Source organism: Lampetra fluviatilis, chromosome 2, assembly GCF_964198595.1.
Source record: "Lampetra fluviatilis chromosome 2, kcLamFluv1.1, whole genome shotgun sequence".
Classification (NCBI taxonomy): Eukaryota; Metazoa; Chordata; class Hyperoartia; order Petromyzontiformes; family Petromyzontidae; genus Lampetra; species Lampetra fluviatilis.
Genome location: NC_136276.1, coordinates 9,944,256 through 9,972,233, shown reverse-complemented (window position 1 = coordinate 9,972,233; position 27,978 = coordinate 9,944,256). Strand labels below are relative to the sequence as shown.

Below are 27,978 nucleotides of genomic sequence, written 5' to 3'. Positions count from 1 at the left end.
CCCCTGTGCCTCTCTCTCTCTCGCCCTGCCACTCTGCTGCAGCAGCAGAGCGCCCGGGCATCACGGCCAACGGCAGTGATCACGCCTGGACCCTGGGGAACAGCGAGCCCCGAGTGAACATTTCCATCCCTTTCACGATTGTTCTCTGAGCGCCGGGGACAATGGCTGGTGAGTGCTTTTCACCCATCCCATCCCTCCGCTATAACCCATCCATCTCATCCACCCCATCCAGCCCAGTTATTTGAATTATAAAATGACGTGAAATTGAGTCTTAATGAGCTGCAACTTGAGGCTTTAATTAATTTAACTTTGTACAAATAATAATAATCGTCATTAACCGGAACACTTTAAAGTTGAAGTCAACTTATAATAATTATTACATGTCGGATGAAATATTCTACGTGCTATGTTGGTCACTGGGATTGTTTCACCATACTTCACCACACTGGTCAGTGCGGGTTGATGAAGAGGGTGGGGGTGTCTGGTACCAGTTCAGATATCACGAGGCACCGATGTTCACCGTGGCTGGGAATCAAACTCAGGTGGCCGGGTTTACCGGCTTATACTTTAAACCGGGTTATGAGGACTGCTTTCTCAAAACTTTACAAATGTTTAACTCGTCTCGACGAGGACAGTTTATTTTTGGACCCGATTGGTTACGCTAACAAGATTTAGGCGATGACACGTGAAGCATTTTATGGACACGACATGCAACAGGCAAGACAGCCACTGGGTATCCATGAAGAATAACTTAGATAATTAGAATCGCGTTCCGTTGGTTTACGTTGAGTAACTTTAACCGGTTTTCAATGCGGAATTATTGCTCTGCATCAGCCACTGATGGCGTCGTGTGCTGTGATTGTCGCGTTGCTGTTACGGATGCCGTCCTGCTTCAAACTGCCCGTGACTGGATGCAATCTGTCAGACAGATTAGAGCTCATTCACTGCACCCCCAAACAGACCGTACAACACATAACGGCGTAATGCCCGATCCACAAATACGAAGGAGACATCACAGCCGTACACTCCGCTGCTTTTGACGAGGTTGTCTGGCTTGACCACCTGAATGTGACATGAAGTGGTTGCTATGCATCTACATCAGCCATACGAAAGAAAAAAACTGTATTTCGTAGACAAAATATAAACGATGCGTGCAATATAACATGCCCCCCGTGAGTAGCATGAGTTTTCTGCTTGTTTTATACTGCGTATACATTTATGTCGGTCTCATCGATATTGCAAATTAACGTGAATTCGTACAAACCAAACTAATCTTGTTCAACGATGATTTTGAAAGAGATTCCAAATTCTGTCGCATCTTAAAACGCATTAAATTATGTGCAACATGAGCAAAGGTGGCAAAGCGGGTTGGAGGGGTGCCGGCTGGCGGGGGGTGCAGGCACACACAAGGGAAGGAGCAACCCCCCCCCCCCCCCCGTGGCACGGCCCTGGACCAACGAGGCCAAGCAAATGTGAATGACGTAACCAGAGGGCCCAGCGAGTTTCAGGAGGCACCCAGCTGATCGTTACAGGCCGCACGCTGATAATTAGTTTTTCACCCTTCTATCTGGCAACAAAACTTACACCTTTTTTACAAGGAGTCATGTTTGCATAGACCACAATACCTGCAGTCATAATGCAAACAAAAAAGATAACTCTGATAATGTGTGCACTGTTCTTGAAGTCGATTGGTCCACACCCGAGACAGCTTTCCTTAGAGCCTAGTCTCACATGGGTTGGACCAGATGACGCCAAAAAAAAGGTGTCAGTTTTGTTGCCAGATAGAAGGGTAAAAAAACAATTATCATATTTTTTACTGGCAAATGAGGTTCCAATGGTGTAAAGGCCGCACGCTGTTCATCGCTACGACAGACACATTGGCAATGCTTTCATGCGCAATGATTTTTGTCAATTACTTCCTTCGCTCCCACTCACCTATATACACTGTTTCCGTGCACGAGTTAATACACCGATCTAGCTGTCATTCAGCGCGTTGCATTTGCATGAGTGCAGTTGAAATTCGCACGCATCTCCGTGCTATTATTACGACCCTATTGCACTCGATGCTAATCTGACGCAGGGCAGCTGCACGACTGCGCATTCCCGCTCGATATAAACATTTGCTGGCGACCGCTTTCCCAAAAATAGAAACGGCGATTTCGCGTTGGGGGGGTTTTTGACGGCTCGCACAGCCCTGACTCGCTCCGCAGTCTTCGCGATGTGTCGTTGTAGCTGTCGCGTGCTCAGGCGGTGCAACTGCACCGGGTCCCATGGGCTGGAGGCGTCCCGAGCGCCAGGATACGAAGGGGCAGGGGAGGGGGTGGAGGAGGCAAAGAAATTGGACAGGGGGTCCCATGCAATTGCTTGCACACGCAGCTCATGCCAAACAAAGCTACCCCACTTATGCAGCCACGTCTGAAAGTGTACACAAATACGTTTGTACTTAAATAAGCCGATGGTATTGACAAAGCTAAACAAGCGGGCAAAATACAGAAAACGAAAAAGCAATTGCCAACATGACCCACACATTCTGCGTGCCCAAAAAACCAACTGACGTGTTTCTAAAAATAAGAAGTGTGACCGGGTGGCTTAGGGGTCAGAGCATTGAGCCCGTACCGCCTGGGCCTGGGTTCGAATGCGTGTTCCAGCCATGCGTCCCTTGAGCGTTATTAGCCAGAACCCCCGATGCTGCGTCAGAACACGATGGCTCGTGGGCGACTTAAGAGAGTTCGATACCGGCCACGCGACATTCAGAGAGAGAGAGCGAACGCGACGTTATCGCTCTGTAAAGCGCGCATGCCAGGCACGGGTGGCACGGGGCCTCGGGCAAGGAGCGAAATCGGAACACCCCTGCCCGCGGTCTCCCCTCTTCGTAACGCGGAGCCTGGATCTCTGCGGCCCGTGAAGACCCGGCGCAGTTGCACCGCCTGCACACACAATGGCCACGCCTCTGGGTGCCTCCGTCAACGCGTGCCGTGTAGACGGCACACGCGTAGCTCCTGCAATTGTCGTAGCCGCGGCAAGCGGTCGCAACTGTAATCATAGCATTGTACAGACCGTTGTCAATCCACTGCTGGATGAACGCCTCCTCACCCCTTGTAGGCAATTGGAGTTGTTTGAACAGATTTCACCACGCTGCTCGGTGCCGAATTGTGAAGGGGGTGCCCAGGACCGGTTTAGACATCACTCGCGACTGATGTTAACCGTGGCCGGGAATCGCACTCAGGTCAATGTCTATCTCTCCACAAAAAAAAGAGTAATATCTACAGCGGACCCAGGGCCTTCTAGGAGTGAATACTTTCAGCAATATTTATTCAGTACAATACAGACTCTAGACCGATTTTGACAGACAGTTGCTCCAGCGATAAGCCACCAAGGACACTCGGGGTATCACTCGACGGCCCGCACAGGCGGGTTCGTGAACCCTGTCGCTGTACTCCCATCTCCTAGGCCACCTCGCACAACCCCTGCCACCAAAAGCTTTGAATCGCAGGTGTGCGCCACCGCAGTCAATCATTTGTAACGCGACGGGTGCAGCCCTTCGATGTCTTGCTCACGCCTCTGCTGGTGGACGGGCCTCCACTAGGCTGAGCTCTAGAGAGCCGCACGAGATGACATTTTGACCTATTCTTCCGCGTTGGCCAAACTTTTGACGAGATGGGAGTACCCACACTTGACCCCACCAAATACGACCTGCCGATTGACTCTGCTGGGTGAACAGACGTTGCCGGTCAGTAGTTTGCCAATCACTTGTCAGATTTTTGCTTCACAATTGATCAATGGTCAGTTATTTATTCAGTTACCAATTACAATCCATGAAACACAGATAATACACCAAACAGATGTCGACCAAACCCAAATAACCAATCAAATCACCACTAAACCACCGGTAGCTATTCGAGCGCTTCTCTTGAACCCGGCAACCTGAGCTCGATTCCCGGCCACGGCAAACAGCACTGGGCCAGTGATAACTGAACCGGGACTGGGCTCCAATCACCCCTTCCCCTCCACCAACACGCACTGACCTTCGAGATATTGGTATGGCCAAAAGCAACCCCTGCGTGTCTCTTGTCTAGACGCGGCCGTCAAGAGCATCTCCTACCACCTGCACAATGGGGAGCTGCTGCCCAGGGAGCGCAAGCTGGAGGACTTCTTCGAGCTCAAAGAGGAGATCAGCAGGTGAGATGAGACTCGATCGCGTCTGTCGGTGTGCATGAGTGAGAGCGGTACTGCAGCAGTTAGCTCGCTGCACTCACGGCCAACACCGGTGACGATTATCTGAACCGGTCCTGGGCCTCCCCCTAGGTCGACTCAGCCTCAAAAGAGTAACTGGTGAGGTCGGGCGTGGTGCTGGCCACCCACCCCCTCGTGTGCCGTGCTGGCCTTCATAGTTGCTCGCTAACAACACTTACCCCAACAGTCTGTTAAGGCTATAAGGGGGATTTCTTTTCTCTGTGTGTTGCCTCCATTTAAAGACGATGTTGCTAAATTTAGACCAGAAAAAAACGTGGTCGTACACACACTCTTACTCAATTGAGATTATACATTGCAACCATCGCCCCCCGCTTCTGGCAGACTAATGCCCGCTTGCAGACCAGAAGTTATGAGGATGGAGACGGAGGTGACGCTTATGATGATGACGATGATTAAGATGGTTTGTGATGATGATAATAATAATATTGATGCCACCGCTATTGCTGCTGATGAGGATGATGAAGATGAGGAAGACGGGGGTGATGTTACTGTGAAAGCCAGATGACGACATAAGACCCGCTTTGCGAGTCTAGGTCGACTCAGCCTCAAATGGGTACCTGGTGTGTAAACATCGCCATTGGGGAGACAAAGGCGGTACTGGCCATCCATCCCCTCGTGTGCCGTTGCCAGCCTTCATAGCTGCTATCGAACGGCACTTGCCCCAACAGCTTGTCAAGGCTATACGGGGCGTGAGGATCTTTGCGTTATTGTTTGAGAAAGAGATCGTGCACGTGAGAGATGGTGTCCCAGGTGGGAACCCTCGCTGATCACCTGTCACCTGTCACATCCTGGGCTGTATTTCTCACTCCACGATTAGCTCCCAAGATTGCGATAGGTGGTGACTGTGATGGTTTACGTGAGTGAGAGAGACTGAGAGGGTGGTTCAGATGTATGAGTGGGTGGATGGATGGGTGAGTTTGTAGATGAGGGAATGAGAGGGTTTGGGTGACTGAGTGAGTGGGAGGGCGAATGAGTAAGTTGATAGCTGAATTGGGCAAGTGGGTGGGTGAGTGAGTGAATGAGCGGACGGGTTAGGGAGTGGGTGATGCATGGGTGAATGAGTGATTAGGTCAGGGATGGGGAACGTCCGGCCCGCGGGCCGTATAAGGCCCGCGAAATCATTTGGTGTTGCCCTGCCAAGGCAACCGCAGGCGGGACTCGAAATTCAATACATCTAGGAGCAAACCTGGAAAAGCAGTTGCGAGTAGCAACATCATCAATACTAGCTAACATCACACGCCTCACCAAAGATAAGCAGTTCCAGCCATCACATTAGGGGTGAGTTAATTAAATGTTTGACCAAATATAACGGGTTAATTTTTAAGTTGATAATTTTGTATGGCCCGCGAATTATGTTATAAATATCCAAATGGCCCTTCGCAGAAAAAAAGGTTCCCCACCCCTGGATTAGATGGTTTATTGGGTGAATGGGTGAGTTGATAGGTCAGTGGTTGGGTGAGTCAACAATTAGTTGAGTGGGTGGATGGGTGAGCTCGGATACGAGTTAATGGGCGAGTCAATCGTTGAGTAAGTGATTGCGTGGATAGGTAACTTGGTGGTGGAGTGAGGCCGTAAATGCGTGAGTGGTAGGATCTAAAAGTGGAGAGAATGTAGATCGACTGCTGGTGGGACGGGGTGTGGTTGTGGAGTGCCGAGGCACCAGGTAGGTCAGTCACGGAACAGAAATGTTATGCAAGGGTCACTCACAACCCCATTGTTTGGGAGCCACCATCTGTGCGTGCCAGTCTTGGGGGCACAGAGCTCTGCAGCTCAAGTCCATACCCGTCCTCCAGTCAGGATCTACCAGCGAGAAGGAACGTATCAGTAGCTATAATCGCGTATAAAAAATATACATGAAGAAAGTAGTGTCCTTTGCCCAGGTAAATACCAAAACTCTTTAAAAGCGGGTCTTGCATTTGGGACATTTGTAGAATGCTTATCCAGCCTCACACTGTAGTGGACGGGGCTGCAAATAGCACCGCACTTTATGGAGGCTGGGGAGTTTGTGTGCCAGAGCGTAGGGTAATTATGGCACTCGGATAAGAGAGTATTTAAAAGTGCGCGACGCCGTCTCACGTGGCAGCCCACGCGTAGAGCCGCGCTGGGCCCTCGCTCACCTGCAGGGGGCAGTGTTGATCAGAATGCGCCATTGAGATCGCCTCGGTCGAGGCCAGGTTTATACTTTAAAATATGTTGCGCTGTTGTACGGTGCTCGTGTGAGCAGCCTGTTCAGGCAATGTTAATTTTAAAACGTATTTACTAAATTGAAAACTTTTTTTTTACTTTTTTGTGTTTAGTTTGTTGTCCTTCTCTCGAACCTCATTAAATCGGTTGGATACGTACGATGCGAAAGATGTTCAACATACAGTTTATATATGCGATGTGTCCTTGCTTGGACATATGATGATGATGGTGATTATGGTGATGATGTCCTTCATGATGGTGAACATAACGACTGTCCCATGAGACTACACTTTTCGCACAGCCGCCGAACTGCTGTTGTCGGTATGTGCGCATACACACACAGCAGGCGATGTAGTCATACACACACAGCAGGCGATGTAGTCATACACACACAGCAGACAATGTAGTCATACACACACAGCAGGCGATGTAGTCATACACACACAGCACAACAACAACCGCCATTCGCCACTAAGTGGCGGTGACGTCACCACACACAGCAGGCAATGTAGTCATTCACACACAGTTCGATTCCCGCTCGCGACCTTTAACAGTGGCGACTTCATGAAACGGTCCTGGGCGTCCGGTCGGTCGACTCGGCCTTAAACGAGTAACTTGGTGCGGTGTGCGTAGCAAATAGCAGCACTGGCGAGACAAAGGCGGCCGGGCGTGGTGTTGGTCACATCACCCCGTTCCCGTGCCGTGCCAGCCTTCAATGGGTGTTCGCTCAACAGCAGTCGCCCCAGCAGTCTGCTTGAAGGCAACGTGGGGTTGGGGCGGAGTTCGTGGAGCTGTCACGTGTGGCCAGGTCGCTTCTCAAAAAAGGGCTAGATACAGGGTGCTTCAAAAAAAAGTGTTCCCACTGATATGGGAATTCATATTCTTGGTTCTTTCGGTAAAATCATGTAGATAGAAAACAAATAATAATGATAAAATAATAATAATCAATTGAAAATTATAAAAGCAAAAAAAACAATAAAAAATTGTTACATTAAATAAAAATAAATTGAATATAACAAAAGCTAAAAACCCACGACGTGCAACACGAGCGGTCTTCATCAGACGGAGAGATGATGAAGACCGATTGTGTTGCGATAAATAAAAAAAGAATCGATTTTTTTTCTACGTGACTTTACCGAAAGAACCACGAATACTTATATGGGACTATCGTTTTTAATGTAAAAAAGAACGGATAATACACTGTAACATGATAACACATGTATGTTAATAGCTTCAAAAAGTCAAAGAGCCTCCCACTTGTTCGCCATCATTGTCAACGCATTGCCTGGAATCTTTCCCAGGTGGTCTCCAGAGCCCGGAGGGACATTTCTCGTGATTATTGTTGAAAATTCTCAGAAGTGTTAATGTTTGTTTTTAAGCACCCTGTACATCTCAGTGGGCTTAACCGGGTAAAATTACTTTTATTAATTTTGATTTTTTACCTACGTGACTTTACCGAAAAAACATAAGAATATGAATATTAACGAATCGTGTTCTTTGTCTTTTGTTGTTGTTCTTGCAGGGGGCTACTGGGCACGCTCTACCGCGCCGTCGAGAAGGCCTCCGGCCGCGCAGCGCAAGCGCGCTTCGTGAACGCGCAGCGCCACAGCCACCGTGCCGAGTGCCTCAACGAGGCGGAGCTGCTGTACGGGGCGAGCCACCCCAACGTGCTGCAGCTGCTCGACGTCTACCACCTGCTCGACACCAAGCAGATGGTGCTCGTCACGGAGCCGTACGTGGCCGGGGAACTTACACCCGCAAAGCTCCGCGACACGCCTCTCAGCAGGGCACCACAATTCCACACCGAATACAGCAATACTGCACATTTGTGACGTCATTTAGCAATTGCGTCGTCACTTTGGCAACACCGCTACCCGATTTGCGTCGCCTCAACCCACACTTGCGTCGCTGACAGCATTGTCCGTCCTTTTACTCAGCCTTCGCCTCCACCGACCCTGTACATTTCTTTGATTTACGCCGTGTCGATGGTCCTTTCACCTTTCAGGAACGCATCCCCAACGTAAATCGGGGTATTACTGTGGACTTGTATATTATAAAATACCCGTCACGCTGGTCGATTAGAATAGGCACGTAACCAGTTAGGCACAATCATAATTCGAGTAGGAAACTGGATGTGGTGTACCGGGCCCGGAACTAATTATTCGGGTCACGAATCCAGACGTAACCGGCTAATATTACATCCTAGGTGTCGGTAATTGCTGAGCATGTCGCAATGCATCGATTACGATCTCTCAAAAAATATTTTAATGCTTCACGGTCCATGCATCGAGTCGTCGACTGGTGCATGGGGCTGTTCACAATGAGCGGGGGCGTCGCCTGGTGGACAGAGCGCGACACTGCACCTCGCGTGGAACGGTGCGAGCGCGGTGGAGGGACAAATCCCAACTCGAGGCTTCCCTTCGTGTCGTGGAGCAGGCTCGTGCGCCAGTCTGAGGAAGGGGCTCCTAGAGGTGTTTCACAGAGGGGGGACGCTGAAAGCTGAACTAAACTTTTTTGTTTTAATGTTACCAGGCCAAGCCCACTGAGCTATACAGCTCTTTTGCGGAGGCCACCTGGCCACAAATGATTGGTCAACGGAGCGGCTTATCACGTCGGAAATGTGTAGCAGCCAAATAGTCTTAAAGTCGTGTTTCTAAATGTGGAGGGAAAAATCGGAGGACCCGGAGAAAAAGCCACACGGCCACGGGGAGAGAGAGCACGCAAACTCCAAATCTACAGCAGCAGCAGGCGTCAGCGTCGGGATCCAGCCCACGACCTCCTGCAGACCAGGCGAGGGAGTTACCATCTCTCCACCGCCACCCCTCTCTACGAACCCCTTAACCCCCTTAACCCCCATCGCCCCCCGTGCCTCGCTGCGATTGCCGCCCTTGCCCCTGTGCGCAGCGTGGATGGGGGGCCGCTGTTTGAGCGGCTCAGCGGCAAGGGCTTCGCGCTGACGGAGCGCAAGGTGTCCGGCTTCGTCAAGCAGCTGTGCCTGGCCCTGCAGCACCTGCACGGCCTCAACGTGCTGCACCTGGACGTCAAGGTGCAGTGATGACACAAACCCACGCCGTGGCTGAGGAGCCGGGTGCAGTTTTGGCGACGATTGTTGGACACGTCCCTGAAAGCAGTGATTATGTTTTTCTTCCAATTATACGCCAGACGGCCAGTGACCAAATCACCTGCAATGCGTCTGATCTCGTCAAATCTTTAAAGCCAAGCAGGTCTGAGCCTTCAACAACACCGCCTTAACAGAAAAATCAAATATAATCGGCGACGTTTTGGACAATCACCCTTTTTCATGGCATATGAATGGCGATTGTTCTAAATGTCGCCGATTTTATATATACATATAGCTAGTTTATTGTGTGTTATGCATAGGTATTTGGTTTAGAATGTGTTACCGCTCCTAAAACTACAATCCAGTTTCACATCCTTCAAAATACATAATCACAACTCAGACTAACTTTTATGTATGAAGTGTCCTTTAGTTGGCCAGATGGGATCCCTATGAACTCTTTTAACCCAATTATTACATGAGATATATATATTAAACTGCATTACATGAGTAAAGTGTTTGAAGATAATGTTATCACTTGGGCCATCAATGGGCGGAGGTCCTTGACTGGCCCTGCTTGTGTGCCACCTTAGCCTCAATCGGAGCGCAACCGTTACACCGGCGGCCCCAGCTGCATCGAGATCGCGGTGACAACCCTAAGACAATCGGAGGAGGACATGAACCTGCAACCTCGGCCAATAGAACATGCGTCAGCGTTGCGCGGCCACGGTTTCTAACGCGAGCTTCTCCCCACCGCGGCAGCCCGAGTGCCTGTGGCTGGCGAGCCGTGACTCGGAGCAGCTGAAGCTGATGCAGTTCGGTTGCGCCCAGCGCTACAAGGACAACCTGAAGGTGTCGCAGAGCGCCGCGGAGTTCGCCGCGCCCGAGATGCTCACCAACGAGGCCATCGCGTACAGCACCGACATGTGGGGCGTGGGGCTCCTCGCCTACGTCATGTACGACGGCGCCGCGCGCGACATCGCTGCGTTCAGTTTCTTTGTCCTTTCCCCTTTCCCCCCTTCACCTCCGATTGGCATGGTTGGCTACGTACGGCGCGAACGCTGTTCGACATGCACACTTCTGGGGTTTGAGATGAGAATGGGGGGGCTGGTGTGAGGTTCGTTGAGGTAGAGTGTGCGTTGGGTTCGTTGGAGATCGAGTACGTTTTGACGATATTATGTGCTGTTTTTTTTTAGATTGAGCATGAGTTGTAAATGTCATTGAGATGGAATACAAGTTGTGAGATTGAGTTTTGTTTTGTGAGCATTGTTAATTTATTCACATTTTCATGTTCGTCATAGTCTTAGTCTGGTTCGATGACAAACCAAAGAATTATATTCAAGTCCCAAGTTGTGCAATTTAACAATATCACGTGGTATTCCAATTCATCCACCAATTCTTGCGGAGGTACTGAGGCCTGTCACGGTTGTGTGAAATTTCCCCCACTGGCTCAGAATTGCGTAGGGAAATGAGCAGTGCATTGCTCATGTTGGCGTGATGACACTTTATGCGATTAATTGAGATTGAACATGAGTTGTGAGATTCATTGAGATTGGCTAATGTTCATTGTCAAAAATGTTCTGACGTCTCCATCACCAACAATCGGGCAAATCGGCGTGATGATGTGTTCTGTCATTTCTGGACGTGATTCTGACTCCCGGTGATTTTGACCGTGACTCTCACTGTCACCGTGTCTGTATGCGTGCGCGTGTACAGGCTCAGCGGCATGTCGGCCTTCTGGGCTGCGTCGGATGACGTGACGGTGAAGAAGGTGGTGGCGGCGACCTACAGCTTCCCGGAGGAAGAGTTCAAGGCCGTGTCGCGGCCCGCGCGAGAATTCATCTCCAAGCTGCTGGTCAAGGCACCACCGTGAGACCCCGCATCTCCAGACCGCGCTATATCGCATGTCACAGTAGTCGATGTACATGTGTGTGTATACACATACACACGTGTAAACACACATGTATAGTTCTTTGTCATTCTGTTGATAGATGAAGATTTTCCCCCACGCTGTGTCGGTCTCGAGGATTTGACCATACTTCACCACACTCAGCAACACACATTGGTGAAGTAGGGGTAGGGGCCCAGTACCGATTTACGTATCACCCACCAACGATGTTAGCCGTGGCTGGAAATTGAACTCTGATCACTTGGTTCATAGCACAGTGTGCTAAACACAGCACCACTCGACACAATGTAATTACTTTGTGATCATCGAATTTGTTTATAATGTCATTCATACCTGACACAGATGATTGTGATCATTTAAGTGATTGAGTCACTAATATAAATGCTAATAATGTTCTGCAAAAGCTATGAAGATGAAATTTTCACATACCAAGTCGAGTGTATGTCTATAATGAAAAAAAAAATAAAAAAATCTAAAATGCTCAAATTTATATCCCCAAAAACCACGGGCTGGAGTTTGATTGGCTTTACTTATAGGACAAAGTCGGCCTAAAGTTCTCTTGCATTAAGCCTTGCGTTAAACACTTAAGTCGATTGTTACTTAATATACGACGCCATCATCAGTGAACCAAACATTTTCATGCCAGACTTGTGGAGTGTGACACTGAAGCTGATGTGTAGCAGGAGAGGCCCTCTGCTGGACACCTGTTGTGCACAGTGGCTCCAAGTGCGTGCGCCGCAATCCACGATGCACCCAAAGAGGACGTTTCCTGTGATGTACTCAGCACTCCCATCCCAACTCGATTCGCACAAAACATAAACTCAATAAGGCCGCGTTCCAGCGTTGTTTCCAATTGCGCAATCCGCGTGGAGAGGAGTCCATGCGTTTTGAGTCGCCGGTCTGAGACGGCGGTGGGTGACGGACAGGAGGGACGCTGGCTTTTAAAAGTCTCCGCAGATCGCAATCAAAGCCGGCATGTGAGGTGGTCGGAGCTTGGCGTGGAATACCTCACCTAAAATAGCTCAACTCAGGCCGGTCGGAGAGGTCGCATACCTCTTCAAGCCAACGCGATACCCGCTGGGGAGAGCGCCCATCCAATTCTATTGTCACCACCTCGCCCCTGACAGCGAGGCCGTGGAGCGAGTGCATTGCGAGTGATGTACGCGGCATGGCCAATGCTCACAACGTTGTCGTTGTTTTTCGATTTAAAGCTTTCGTGACTGCAGGGATTCATCTTCTTGGTTCTTTCGGTAAAGTCAAGTAGAAGGGAAGTAATAAAATAATAAAAATAAAACATAATAAAATAATTCTCACGACGTTTCGGCCATAACGCAAGCAGCCGTCCTCAGGTGAAGACCAGGTCTGTCGGGGAGACAGCGTCTGAATGCTGTCTCCCCGACAGACCTGGTCTTCACCTGAGGGCGGCTGCTTGCGTTGTGGCCGTTGTGGCCGAAACGTCGTGAGAATTATGTTGTTTTATTTTTATTATTTTATTACTTCCCTTCTACGTGACTTTACCGAAAGAACCAAGAAGTTGTCGTTGTTGTTGTTGGAGCCCGTGTTTGGTTGGGCCACGCATGGGTGGGTAGGTGGCGTGATCTACCGTATTCTCCGCATTATAAGATGCTCTGGAAAGTTGCTTGTGTTTGGTGTCACTAAAGGTTACACGAATGTGGTCACACGGGCACACACCCCTACCGGGTTATAGGATGCACCCCCACTCAACTTGCACCTGGAGGATACGGTGATAACGAAGCAGTTGGTGGAGCTGCTGGGTGGGCGGAGGGGTCTAACAGAGCCCCCCCCCGCTCCCTATCCAGGCGTGTAATAATGTACCCCCTCAGATATCTGATGAATTTACCCATTTTGGGGTCACGATTCGGTGGAACAATCAATTTTTATGAATCACTAGCAGAGAACGCATTGCTCTGTAAGGGAAAATAAGAAACAGGTGTGATTCTCCTACGAAGTGGGCGGGGCTAGTTATGTTAATGTGATAAATTTGCATGTTAATGTGATGTCGGAGAGCGGCCTCCACAAAGAGCGCTGCCTCCGCGCGCTCGTCGTAACATTAACATAACTAGCCCCGCCCACTTAGTTTAAGGCCCTCACATTAACATAACTAGCCCCGCCCACTGAGTTTATGACCCTTGGGCTACGCCCATTCTAAAACCATTATAAACAGCCTGCCTCAGCAGCTTTCCCCTCTTTTTTCCTCCTGATGACGATCGCTTGTGTTGTGATCGAAACTTCGTAGTTTTTTGTTTATTTTATTTTTATTAATTTTATCCTATCTACGTGACTTTACCGAAAGACCCAAATAATATAATTATGATTGTAGTGATTGGAAGTGCCTCTAGTGGCTGCAATATTCACCGTGAAGACTGTACAATGTTGTGCGAATTGAAAATTAATATATGTTGAACTTGTTTTGCACCATACCTAGTCAACCGTGCTAATTGGAGGTGCTAAAATAAAAGATACGCGCAAATAAAAAAAAATAAAAGATACGCGCATCGTGAGTTTAAAATGATCAGTTTCGATCGGTGAATCGGTGCATCGTGCCAAAATGCCTCACGAATCTCATTCTGCTGCCCATCAGAGGAGGAGGATATGACCAAGCTGATGCCTCCACATTCCAATGTATTTGTTTTTTTCGTTCTTTTACTAGCTCGTTTGTATTTTTTTGAATTTGGTCCTTCACGTTTATATGGTTTGGTTCGCTCCTTGAGCCACAATGTCTCACGCCATATTTTTAGCTTTTTCAGTTAAAAAAATATATAAATAATCTATTCTCACGTGCATAATTATATGCGGGTATCGTGAATGAATCCATCAAATTTAATCCACGTTTAGCGCTCCCCCGTGTCTTCTAAGACACACAGAGTTCCCAACATTCCTCCGTACTATGCATTATGATTAAACTTCCACAAATATCAAGCAGTTCTCTATGCAGCCACCAGACAGAGCCATGGTTGAGACCATCAACTCATGACTACCATTAAAACCGGGTTTAAACATGGGTGACTGGAACCCAGATTCAAACCCAGGATCCCAGTGGGTTGTGGCTCAGTGTCTCTGACCCATCAACCGCCTGGCCACTTCATCGGTCACATTGCGTATTGTTAGCAATACATGAGTTGTTTACCGGGCATTATTCCTTGGTTATACACTCAGAATGGTTTGGTTATGTTGTTAATTGGCTGGACCTGGGTGTGGTTGTTTTTTATTCTCAGCAAGCGGCTGGGAGCGGAGGATGCCTTGAAGCACCCGTGGCTGGCGAATCCCGCGGGAGACGCGAAACTCTCAACGGAGCGGCTCCACGCCTTCTGGGAGCGCAGGAAGGCCCAGGTGATGACCTGCAAGCATTGCCCGCCCACCTGGGTTCGATTCCCGGTCGTGGACAGCATCTAGGGCAAGTGGTGCCTCAACCTGTCCTGGGCCTCCCCGTTAGTTGGCGCAGCCTAAAATGAGTACCTGGTAATGGTGTCTCTTCATACCCAGGTCACTAAGAAATGAGACAATCCTGGTCTCTTTGAGTTCTCACCTGGTTAAACTATTTCACTAATACACTTGAACTGTAATCGAGAAATATTAGGAATATGGAGAAAGGTGGCTGAGCACAATGATGGCAACGCCACCTCATCATGTACAATTCTAGCTCTGGTAGGTGCTCATAATACTTGCTCCTAATGTGTAGAATATAAATAAATAATGCTAACTGTATTCTTATATTGCGCTACACAATTGAGCCAAATAGCGGCGGGAATTATTGAATGACAACTAATTACAATGTAACTATGCAGACACGAACTGACAATTAAGCTAAAAAAATCGACCTATTTTTAATACGACTGATTCAGTCTTGAAAATAGCAACACAAATACGAGACGTATTTGTGTGTGCAGTCTATGAGGCTATATGGGGATTATTTTGTGTGTGGGTGGGTGAAAGCCTCCTTTTCTTGTACAGAAATTATAAATTACTTGTCACTATCGTCTCATCAGTTCCATAATGACCGCCTGAAGATTATAGAACATTCATATTGCTTGGAGGAATTCAGCGCGTTTATGCAACATGCACAGTTCACCAAAGCGCTGTGTGTGTGCGTGTGGGCTTGCTTCCCTTTGCAGAAGACCACGAGGGGCACGCACAGCGTGAGCAAGACGTCCCACGGTATGCGCTGCAAACTCACCCGCGTGGAGCACGGAAACACGCTGCCAGGCTCAGGCTCAGAAGCTGCCCGGTGTTCCCAGAGCAGTGGAATGGCTTCTTGTGCAGTGAGCGGGCTGTGGAAAGTTGCAGGCGTGCGTGGCTAGTTTACATATCCCCTCTCGGTAGAGATGCGCGTGTTTTCCGTGGCGGTGGTTGTGGCGACGAAGGAGATGAATGCTATTTATAGCGTGGAGAGCGGCAGGACTTTATAGCGAACTTCGTGCACAGTTTGTTACAATAACAAAACGCAGCAATGAAGCCTGTTTAGTCCTCGTCAGAATCGCATTGGAAATCACTGGTAATTTACAGCTCATTGGCAATCTACTGCTGGATGAACGCTTCCCCCACACTGTTTCAGTCGTGGAGGTTATTAGACCATACTTCACTACGCTACTGGTCAGTGTGGGTTGATGAAGGGGGAGGCCCATGATTTGCATTACTTCTTCACTCTATATACGTCTATGCAGCTGTGTAACTATATTTTAGTTTAAAATACGTATATGGAAAAAGACAGGGGCTTTTTTAGTCAGCATACCAATTTCATATCGCAGTGCGCAATCCATTGCACCATCGCTTTATCAAATCTAGAGTATGATATATTATCAGCAACTAAAACACAGCAAGGGTCAAAAACGCTTTTATTTGACGCAATATGCATGAATAACGCAACACAAACACTTTCCATTTCGTACGATTTTTGGCCATAATTTTCCCTCAGTCTCCATTTTACCAATGATGGCAACTCACCAAGGCGATGCGTTTCGGCCATTTATTCAAGACGCGAATATTGTCCTGTACGTATGCGAAGGCATCTTTGACATGTCTCTGAGCACCTTTCGCCTACTTGCAAACGAGAGCAATGAGTAGTGCGTTAATGCAAGTGGCTAAAGCTGCGGCTTGAATTGACGCTGCAGTGCGTCGAATATGGCCGTGACTTCATTGTTGCGCAATGTGGCAGTTGGGTACAATTCCACTCACTGCTGAACATCCCACTTCGGCACACGCGTGAGTGCGGGCTGGGGTGAAGTCGGGGAGGCCCAGGACGGTTTCAGATACCACTTTTCCACGGATCGGAGGCTGGCCTCCAGCAGCGACGGTTTTGGCCGTGTTCTGCAGCAGTGTGAAATACTGCGGCCCTGAAAAAAATGTCTGCAGCCAATCGAAAGTGGTAATCCTACCATTTGCCCTCCCATTTCCCCCATTCTTGGCCGTGAAAATACCCATCAGTCATGCCCCCTGGGCGACAAGAATCGATTCTGATTGTCAGAACCGCTGTTTTTCACTCGAGGCTCTGGAGTTTCTGCCTGAGCAGGCGAGAGGACTGGAGGTGGTGGCATTCACACACAGGGGCAATTTAAGGACACAGTAAATAGGGGGCTACTAAGGGGGGTAGGGGTACCAGCTAATATATGGATGAGTGGGGGCACCGATATCCTTAAGTGGGAATACTGCAAAAGAGCAAATCTCTGTGGAATCTGGCAGAAGGAAGGAAGCGATGGCAGGGTGGTAGCATCAGTGATATTGGCCACGATGAACCTCCTCCACCACTTGGACTCGAGCTGCCTCTGAATGTTTATTAAGGGGGGGGGGGAATCGCCAATGCCGGCTTGCTCTCCCTGCTGTGACCCCTTTAGCCTTTATTTTTAGACGACTTTCCTTCACTCCTCCTAGCGGTCACGATGCCCGTGATCGATGGTGGAGGGGGATAAGTGCGACGGTGGTGAGCTTGGGGCAGGGGGGGGGGCGTGTTCATGCCCACTAGCACACACACACACCGACAGCTTGCACGCTGTGAACCTGAAACTTGTGTACAGGGCTTGCAACGCACGTTGTGTTTCCCTGAAGCAAACGCCGAGTGCGTAGGGTAGGTTATTTACTCCGACTGTATTAACAATTTTAATATTACAACCGGGTAGGGGTGCGGTCGGGCAGGGAACCCAGCCACCTCTTTGGTTCTTTTGGTAAAGTCACGTAGAAAGAAATAAAATACAATAATATAATACGACGTTTAGATTGCAACACAAGCAACCATCATCTTGCTTGCAATCGAAACGTCGTATTCTATTATTTAATTTATTTTCTTGCTACGTGACTTTACCGAAAGAGCCAAAGAGTAATTCCTGCAGTCACGAAAACTTCGAATCTAGTTTGAACCCAGCCACCATCTGAGTTTGATTCGCAACCACGGTTAACATGAGTGGCGAGCGAAATCGAAAGCCACCCTGAGGTCGTCCCCTTCACCAACCCACACTGACGAGCGTGGTGAAGTATGGTCAAGCAACCCCCATGGCCGACGTGGCGTGGGAAGGCCTCCATCAAGCAGTGGCTTAATAGGAGGGCTGTAAAGCATTGTTTAATTATAATCCCTATGACATTATCTATAAATCACCCCAACACTTTATTCACACCTTACCACATGCATCTGTGTTTGTCCGCGTATATTGTCAGTACCGCATTGTTTTCCCCCATTGTATTTGATCTGCAATCCATTAGTTGACGAGTGATTCTCTGGCAATTATCTCGAACGCCCCTTCGTCCTGGCACCTCGAGAGATGTACTGCATGGCGAGCGGCGGTATAAGTGAGAAATGTTGATGGTGAAGATCCTTGCTGACGTTTACAGATGTGAACACGATGGCCGTGGTGAGCGTCTCCTACCACCTGCACAATGGCGAGCTGCTGCCCAGGGAGCGCAAGCTGGAGGACTTCTTCGAGCTCAAGGAGGAGATCAGCAGGTGAGATTTTTACCCTTTGACAAGCCACAAATGATCCACAATACCTACTGATCTCATCGAGGAGATTTAAACCATCATCACGCGAACTCCGCAGTGGCTTTTGGCAAGCCACCGAACAAAGATGGATACCGCATCGCACGCTTTCAGATGCGCTTCCGCGGCCGTATGGGACACTCTGCCTTCCGATGTTAGGAAGCCACTGGAGCTTTGCACTTTTAGATCTAGATTGCAAACTCATTTCTATAGAACTGATTTTTGTGTTTAGTTTGTTGTCCTTCCCCGCACATCAGATTAGCGTGGTTGGCGACATTCTGTGCTAAGTTAAACATACATGCGTACTGAAACTCCGCGATGCCAACGGTGAAAGTTTAACAAAAAGTTAAATACCAAGAATACTTGGCAATGGGGAGGAGTGACAGGCTATTAGCTTTGTCGCAGCAACAACAAAAACAAATGGCGAAAACAACATTGCATTTAGATCGTGCCTTCCAGGACTTCCTATAAGGCCTCACGAATTGTGTAAAAATACAACCAGAACATATACGATTCAAGCACAAAAAATACAACTAAAATGGAATAACATTTTAATCCTGTGTAGTACAATACAACCAGAATGTAATGCTTTACGGTTGCAATATGTGCATGTGGTTGTTACCTTTAAAAGTACAGCATTCATACCTTATTGCTATTGTTAGAATGTGCAGGAAGTAAATCTTAACGTATGTATTTTTTCTCATTAATTAAACTCGTGTGGGACAACTCGGAACACACAGCTTTGACCGTGCCCCGACAAGACGAGAGTCGTTTTTATTCCTGGGGTTATGTTTTCTCTTAATTGAGAAATCTCTTGCATTCAGCTGTGAGCTGGATAGATGGCATTACATCAATTGATTCTTGAATCTATCTGTGCCAAACTTTGAGTGCTATCCCCTCTTATGTGTGGGTTTTCTCCTACATACCACAAATACTCATCAATGAAGGTCATGCCATGGTGAAACATCCCAGCGTCGGCCTTCCCTAAAAAAAGAGTTTTGGAGGTTGGTGAGGCTCATCTGGATAACAAAAGGGCATCATCATTATTGCAGCCTGACCACCAACGTGGCAGCTTGAGATGCCACGTGCTTCCCCCGATGACCTTTCGCCTTTGAGGTTCATGCCCTGGCATCTGTAAGGCGTTAGCATCGTCCACCACATCTTATCAGCGTCTGCCCCGAGACACGGTGTCGATTAGCGGTGGAGTATCTCCAGGAGGCGCATTATTTTGGGATCAGTCAAGCACGGGTGGTGCAGTGGCACAGTGGTTTGCGACAGTCGCGATTGATACTGAAATCGCCCCCCCCGCCTTCACCAACCTACACTAACCAGCATGATGAAGTACAGTATATTCAAAACAACCCCCATAATTGACAAGACGTGGGGAGGCCTTCATCACTGACAGAAGCAAGCGAGCGTCTTCAGGTGTGGTTATGCGTGAATGAGAGTGCGAGAGGCTGCAGGAGTGACGTCGGACCTTTCCCGGCTGAAGGCGACTTTACTTTGAATGTGTTTTTTGTACAAGGGCCGGGACAAAACAGGGTTGGGAATGTGATACAAACAAGTAACAGAGCGAGCAGACTCGCAGCACAATCACCTCCAAATAATCCAATTGTCTAACATATTTAAGTTGATGAGGACAACGGATGCAGCGATGACCAGAAGATGACTGATTTGATTTTGATGATGATGATGATATCCACGATGACCATCGTGATTTTTTTTACGATACGATTTCGCATCACGCCGTTGCGCGCACCACACTGCCACGCCACGCCGCACTGGCGGAGGCCGACCCTGCCCTCTGCCTGCCCCTCTCGCTGCTATGTGCCCAGGGGGCTGCTCGGGACGCTGTTCCGCGCCGTCGAGAAGGCGTCCGGCCGCGCCGCGCAGGCGCGCTTCGTGAACGCGCAGCGCCACAGCCACCGCGCCGAGTACCTCAACGAGGCCCAGCTGCTGTACGGGGCGAGCCACCCCAACGTGCTGCAGCTGCTCGACGTTTACCACCTGCTCGACACCAAGCAGATGGTGCTCGTCACGGAGCCGTACGTGGCCGGGGAACTTTAGAACTTAGACCCCCAAAGCTTCGCGACATGCCTCTCGACAGAGCATCACCATTCCACACTGCATACAGCAATGCCCCGATTTACGTCTTCCCATTTTAAGTCGTTTCGCAATTGCGTCGTCAATTTATTACGACCACTACCCGATTTGCGTCGCCTCGTTCCACACGCACGTCGTTGACGGCATCATCCGTCCTTTCTTGTATCTGTCGCCTCGGCCATCGCCTCCACCTACCCTGTAAATTGCTTTGATTTACATTTACACCCATTCGAAGTATATATTGTGCTATGTGTGGCTGCCAGGTGGCTGTGTAAACTTGGAAAGACCAGAAACAGGAAGACTTGCTCCCAATTCTGGCAAATCGCCTGATGAAGCTGGTTGTAATCACCAGCGAAACGTCGTACTTTACCCGAATTGTAAATGTTGTGGGTTTACTCTCCAACACACCGGTGTGCTGAAGTAGTAACCAATTGGCACGTTTTGTTTACGTGATAAACCTTCAAACATTTCACGAGATAGCCTCATATTGCACCTAGCCTGGCACAAGTCCTGCGGTGGCATCGCCACCACTCAGTGGTGACATGGAGGCTGTTGCTGTTGAGATGGTCGAGTTGGGAACAGTAGCGCGGTGGTTAGCACGTCGCGCTATGAACCTGTTGACCCAGGTACGATTCCCGGCTACGGCTGCCATCGTCTCTTAGCCATCCATCACGGGGCTATTCCACCCAAGCCGAATGACGCGCACGGTACAGCCTGAAAACAAACCTTGGAGCTCTACGGCACAACCGCAGAAAACCCACGTCGTGTGCTCCCAAAGGTGTTCCTGCAGAACCCACCCCACGTGCCCCCCGCCCCTGAGCGCCGATTTGCCGCCCTTGCCCCCGTGCGCAGCGTGGAGGGAGGGGAACTGTTTGAGCGGCTCAGCGGCAAGGACTTCGCGCTGACGGAGCGCAAGGTGTCGGGCTTCCTGAAACAGCTGTGCCTGGCGCTGCAGCACCTGCACGGCCTCAAAGTGCTGCACCTGGACGTCAAGGTGCGGTGGGCTCACGGAGGAAAGAGCTGCGTTTAAACAGAAAGGGGTTTTCATGTCTTCAGCAGAAGGCAGTGGTAGCAAAATCCATTCATTGTTGCACTGTATTTCAATGCTCCAACGTCTGTGCTCCCTGCCTCCCCCACTTCACCAAGTTGCATTAATCAGCGTGGCGAAGTATGGCCAATAAAGCACGCAATCCGCATGGCGTGGGGAGGTCCTTATCTCGCGGTGTATTGACAAAAAAGGTTGTAAGACTCCCAACTAAAAGAATATTTAATTCTGTGAAACCCAATAAAATTTGCAAGGTGAGAGTGTTTGCTAAACGTTTTTTTTACCTAGGTCAAAGGTCGTATATAGCTCATTATTAACCACAGACTATAGGTCAATGGTGACATCTGACCAAAAGAAACCCTCATTAAACTCTGTATGACAAAAGTTACTTAAGATATTTATGTGTCTGACGAACTCACAGACAAATTAAATTGCTTGTATTGGTGAAGTACAATTACTTGCATGTATTCACATGCAAGTATTTTTTTTTAGTCCAGCCTCAAATTGGCTTTTCAGTCTAAAATGATCCAACAGCATTCACTGCTGGTTTCGACCTCCTAATTCTCACCAGCAGAGTCAGTCTTGTTGAACAAATGCTGCTTGGTTGTCAGGTGTTCTTGGCCAAAGCGCTCTATCCAAATCGATGGGCCCTCACGTAAAAATGTCGCTATTTCATGTGCTGAAGTACAAACCCCGGCGCTTTGTGTTCCCCCCCGGCAGCCCGAGTGCCTGTGGCTGGCGAGCCGTGACTCGGACGAGCTGAAGGTGGCGGGCCTCGGCTGCGCCCTGCGCTACCAGGACAACCTCAAGGCACCGCATCAGATCCCCGTGCCAGAATTCGCCGCGCCCGAGGTCGTGGCCAACGAGGTTGTGACGTTCAACACGGACACGTGGCCCGTGGGGCTGCTTGCCTGCGTCATGTGCGTATCTGCACCGCTCGTCGGCATGTGTTTGTGAAAAACCTGGGCCCTTGTTCAGGCATTGTCGAATGTTCATTCTTTCATCCCGATTTTTCTGGAAATTGTGCCGAGGTCTCCGTCGCCAAGAAATGGGCCAAATTAACAATGGCGTTCTGTTTTGAGTATCATCAAGATGTGAATGGGCCACCAAAAGTTTAATGAAAGATAAAATTGGAATATCTCGTGGTACACTGTTATGGGGTATCGACAAGACAACAATGGTCCTACTTATATCACCTACTACGGCCACACTAGCCAACCGAATACTACTCCGAGCCATGATCACACTGGCTTAACACACACACCCTCCCTGGCTCGCGCTAACCGTGGCTGTCACTGCGACTGTGTCAATCTGTCCCTCTGTGCACGTGCGTAGGCTCAGCGGCGTGTCGCCCTTCTGGGACCAGTGGGACAGCGAGACGGTGCAGAAGGTGGTGGCGGCGACCTACAGCCTCCCCGAGGAAGAGTTCAAGGGCGTGTCGCGGCCCGCGCGAGAATTCATCTCCAAGCTGCTGGTCAAGGCACCACCGTGAGACCCCCCCCTCCCCCGCGTCTCCTGCATCCCCGGAATCAGCATCCAGTGTGGCCAGCTCCTTAAAGTGGAAAGTTGCCAACAGAAACTCAAAAAGTCACCAGATGTCGCTAGATAGACCTTCAAACGTCATGAAAAAAAAAACGATCACCAGGCAGTGTACAAGGTATTGCACATTGTAAACTCACACAGGAGCCTTGGTACATACCTGGAATTGCTCGTTTTTGCCTGCGGTGAAATTTGTCGCTAAATTTGTTGCTATTCACTTGGACAAAATTCTGTCGCTATGGAAAATCTGATAAGTCGATGGATTTAGCGACAAAATCATAAAGTTGGCAACACTGGCTGCATCCTGACCCCGGCACCCAGTCAGCGACTTGTCGGGAATAGATTCGATGTATACAGTTGTGATTTCTTAATTAACCTGATTGTCACGTTAACTTATATTTTACATATGACTTGCATACCTTGTAAATAATCAATACTTGCGTGCGCAAGGTCGTGCATGTATGGTGAGATTAACGGTTGATTTATAAAAAAATCTACATGCAACCGTAGCAATTAACACAATCACTGGTTCACAGATTAAAACCTTGCCCATAAACGCACAATCAAACAACACAACATTAACAGAATAGCCAGGCCAATGAATAATGTCCATCAAAGCCCTTTTAAAATGACACAACATGAGGGGAAACGAGCAAGAGAATGGACTTCATGTAATGTAGTAACGTATCATTACTTTCCCCGCAGTCGGGCGTAATTGCATGCCTCTCACCCGCGTTTGTCTTTCTCAGCAAGCGGCTCGGGGTGGCAGACGCCCTGAAGCACCCGTGGCTGGCGAACCCCGCGGGAGACGTGAAACTCCCCACGGAGCGACTCCACGCCTTCTGGGAGCGCAGGAAGGAGCAGATGGTAACGATCGCGAGTATTTATATATTGTCTTGAAGAAAATGCAATGTCTAAAAAAAAGCTCTTATCATTCACGGCTTCAGACGGAGGAGTGGAATGATCCAGTCAAAAAAAAAAACCACCACGACCAGTTTCCGTGTCACGAAGAAAACCTGTGTCAGTCCTTCAAACCTTCAACGGTGGTAGGAACGAGTGCAGCTGCCCTTAGGACTAACATTTAAAGGTTTCGAGTTGTTCGGGCAGCAACCATGCCACGTGACGAGTCACATACCTGTAGAAGTAGATTTCCTGAGGCAGCTGTGGCATGAGCTCCAAATCCGGAGCAGGTGTTGTCATCTAGGGAGTCAAGAAATGCGTACGTGTCCACAACATAGGGGGATGCGTAGCCCAGGGATAACACAGCTCGGCACGTGCAATATTTACAAGATATGTACCTCGGCTATGTCCCGGTCTGCCCCATATAAGCTTCGTGAATGATAAAAAAAAACATACTTTAAAGTAACAATCAGCTGTGACACCTTGGTGGTAGTGCCCTCGTGATGGTGACTTGTTTATGAACTCGTGTGCAAATCACACTTTCCCTTGTGACGTCGAAGGCCTTAAATGATTGTTTATTCTCACTACTGAAGCTTCTAACTTACGGCATGTACTCTGGTACACGTAGCCTCAGTAGCTGTTTGTCTCTGCTCGTTACGTCTTCCTGTAAAATGGCACTTTGAACACCAAACGTGAAAAGTTAACGGAAAGTGAAAATGGACATCTTATGAGAGTGCAATAAAAACCCTTTCAAATCTGCCCCACAAATAAAAAATAATAAGCAGACAATGTCTCCTTTACATATCCATCTACCCAGATACAAAAAATATTTATTACGAAATCCATCCGCTGCACGGCCTTCTGGGAGTGCATAATTTCAGCAGCATTGTTTGAAGACAAACAAACTCTGGACCGGTTTCGATACACAGTGGCTCACCATCAAGAGGTATACTTGATATTTGTGGGGCAAATAGACCAACAACCTGCTTCCTGTACTGCCATCTAGTGGAACGTTGCTTTCAGCTAACAGATACGATTTTCTGAACAGATTTGGCTCAACCAACTGCGATGTGACTTGTGTTCTTGTTGCCACTGTAGGTTTGGCACTAACCAGAGTTTTCTCTTTGCTGGTTTGTTCTTTCAGAAATCTGCAGTCACGAGCACGAGCTTAGCATCGCATGGTAGGTGCTGCCGATGTCGCACGTTTGCGGTGACGACTGTGACTCTCTAGACAAGACTACGATGACTAACAGCAATAATGACTTACAGCCCATTGGCATTCTACTGCCGAGTGAAGGCCTACTCCACACCGTGTCAGTCGTTGGGTGTGTTTGACCGTACTTCATGCAGCATGGTGAAGTAAGGTGAGGGGGGGAGCCAAGTACATGTTCAGATATCACTCGTCACCGATGTTAGCCATAATGGGGTATCGAACTCAGATGGCGGGTTCATAGAGTAGTGCGTCAACCACTGCAAGACTTTTTTTTAATCAAATGAAGCAATCTTAATTGAGATTGAGCTTCATCATGGGACCTCCTTTGCCAGTACCAAAATATTAGAATAGGTTTTCCTCTTTTTTTCTGGCAATAAAACAGGCGTTAAGATGTTAAAATACCAAACTGAAACCTTTTACAAGGAATCATGTCTGCATTAACCACAATACTTGTGGTCAGAATGCAAACAAAAAACATACTCTGATAATATATGCATTGTCTTTGAAACTGATTGGTTCACACCAGACAGCTTTCTTTTGAGCCTAGTCTCAAACGGTTAGACCAGAGGACGCCAAAAGGCGTGAGATTGAGCTTTTGTATTAATTTGCTTTTGTTCACCATCGCAAATTCCACCACTTCCATCATTTGATTTGTGTGAATACGACGCGATTTCACCCGTATTCGTTTTACTCACGTGCGCGTGTGCAGGAAGCGCCGTCCAGAAGAATGACAAGAAATCCGCAGCTAAGAAATAGATGGAGTGCAGGTTCCCCCTCCTCCCACCCAACCGACGACGCCACTCCCTGACAAAGCTTCAGATGGGGTGGCGGGCTGCCATTCCTGTCGCTCATCCCAACGCCGCGGAACACCATGGCCGCCGCTGTCCCCATTTTCCTTCACACATCTTCATGAAGCGATATCGCGTGTGTGTACAAACAATGTAGCAGCAATACCACGTGTGTGGCAGCAATACCACGTGTGCAGCAATACCGCGTGCGTAGCAGCAATATCATGTGTGCGTGGCAGCAATATCATGTGTGCGTGGCAGCAATATCATGTCTGTGTAGCTGCAATGCTACACGTGTAGCAGCAATACCATGTGTGTGTTGCAGCAATATGATGTCTGTGTAGCTGCAATGCTACACGAGAGAGACCCATAGGCTCACAGAGCCCCATAGACTCGCCTCGATGCCACGGGTCATGGTCTCATAGGACTGAGACGCCTGCAGGGTAGCTTCTGTGCCAATTCCAGATGTTAACGGGCAGTGTAAAATTGCTTTAAAAAGGCCTGCTTGTTTACAGCTCATGCAGTGTGTGTTCATATAACGGGAGAACGGTTCAGGCTCCACTCGTTAATTGTGTTTGCAAAGATTTTACTTTACCTGCGTGTGTGAGGGACAGGCGAGGAGTGGGGGTGATCGCGAGATACATTGTGCTCAAGTGACTTGATGGAACAGCAAAAACACACGGACTTGGATATTTGACCCCAATTTGCTGGTGATCGAGACATCGACACGATTTAACCAACAATGTTATGGAAATAAACCAAAATGTAACGGGGGTGGGGGGGGGAGCTCTCTAAACACACTTCAACTGACTTGGCGACGTGGTTTCAGAAGCTCAGGTGACATGTGAGGGCTTGATAATCAAATCACATGTATTAAACCTATTTGTAGCATGTTTGTCCTTTAAGTCACATATTTTTTTGGAATAAAAATTATCAACAAAAAAAATCCTCCCACCTCACCTAGCAATGTTCATTAACATTGCACGTCTGAAATCTCCAAAAATGGAACGTATAATTCGCTGCCTTTACCGTTATCTGGGTTCCACATTAACCACGCACGGCTTCTGCCAGCGACATTTAGAGTACATCTTTGCGTTGACTTAACCGGACACACCCTGCCGAAGAGACTCGATGTAAAAACAAGTCATAAGAAGAGTCTGGACGTTGTATCAATGAAGCCGATTTGATTGAAGAAGATTTGTAATCGGCTACTTTTTAGTGGTCAATTACGCGGAAACTTTTAAAATGGCTGCCGTGCCTACCTCCTGCTTCTTGAAGGCCGGAAACCCCCTATAAGTCACAACCCAGCTTGATTTGTCGTTGTAACTTTCTGACCCGCCCCCTATTGGACATCTGTGAAAAAGAGCTTCATAGCTCATCGGATTCTTCTAGTCTAAATAAATATTCTGGTGGTGCTGATTACGTCACTGAGCATTCAAACTCGTGTGGGACAGCCAGGCGGAAACAGCTCGGGTACTTTTCTAACAAGACGCGGAGACGTTTGCTGCTTGTGCCGATTATTCCTGTAAGGGGAAAATGCTGCTTTCTAAACTCCACAATGTTAATACATAAACAAATATTGCAGCTTGTTTTACACCTATCTTAGTTCAGTGTATGCCCGGGGTTGCCACCTATCAGGTACACAAAAACGGCACATTTCATTTGATGAAGAAGAATATCTCAGGGCACCGAGAAGAGGTGAGAACGACATGAGAAGGCACTGTTTCGAGCGGTGAATTGTCGCGCAACTGGACGGGACCGAGACTTACAATGTCCCGGGAATACACAGATTTACCAGGCCGGCCCACCTCAACAACAAGAGGACATATTCTTGGTTCTTTCGGTTAAAGTCACGTAGAAGGGAAATAATAAAATAATAAAATTATAAAACAATACAAATTTCTCACGACGTTTTGACTGCAACACCGAAAGAACCAAGCATATGAATCCCTGCAGTCACGAAAGCTTTAAATCAAAACAAGAAGACAATTCAGGAAAATAAA

The 27,978-nt window shown here is 48.4% G+C and overlaps 1 protein-coding gene across 1 annotated transcript; it reads left to right on the top strand.

The window, feature by feature from the left end:
• The first annotated feature begins 53 nt into the window (after positions 1-53).
• Positions 54-27,978, top strand: LOC144947095 (myosin light chain kinase, smooth muscle-like). The gene is made up of 16 exons (XM_078876295.1): positions 54-168; positions 4,077-4,179; positions 7,961-8,170; positions 9,343-9,484; positions 10,259-10,452; positions 11,213-11,365; positions 14,642-14,756; positions 15,539-15,581; positions 18,243-18,354; positions 20,223-20,432; positions 21,343-21,484; positions 22,256-22,455; positions 22,871-23,023; positions 23,824-23,941; positions 25,119-25,155; positions 25,897-27,978. The coding sequence occupies exons 1-16, from the start codon at positions 162-164 to the stop codon at positions 25,941-25,943; spliced, it is 1,986 nt and encodes a 661-aa protein (XP_078732421.1). The 5' UTR covers positions 54-161; the 3' UTR covers positions 25,944-27,978.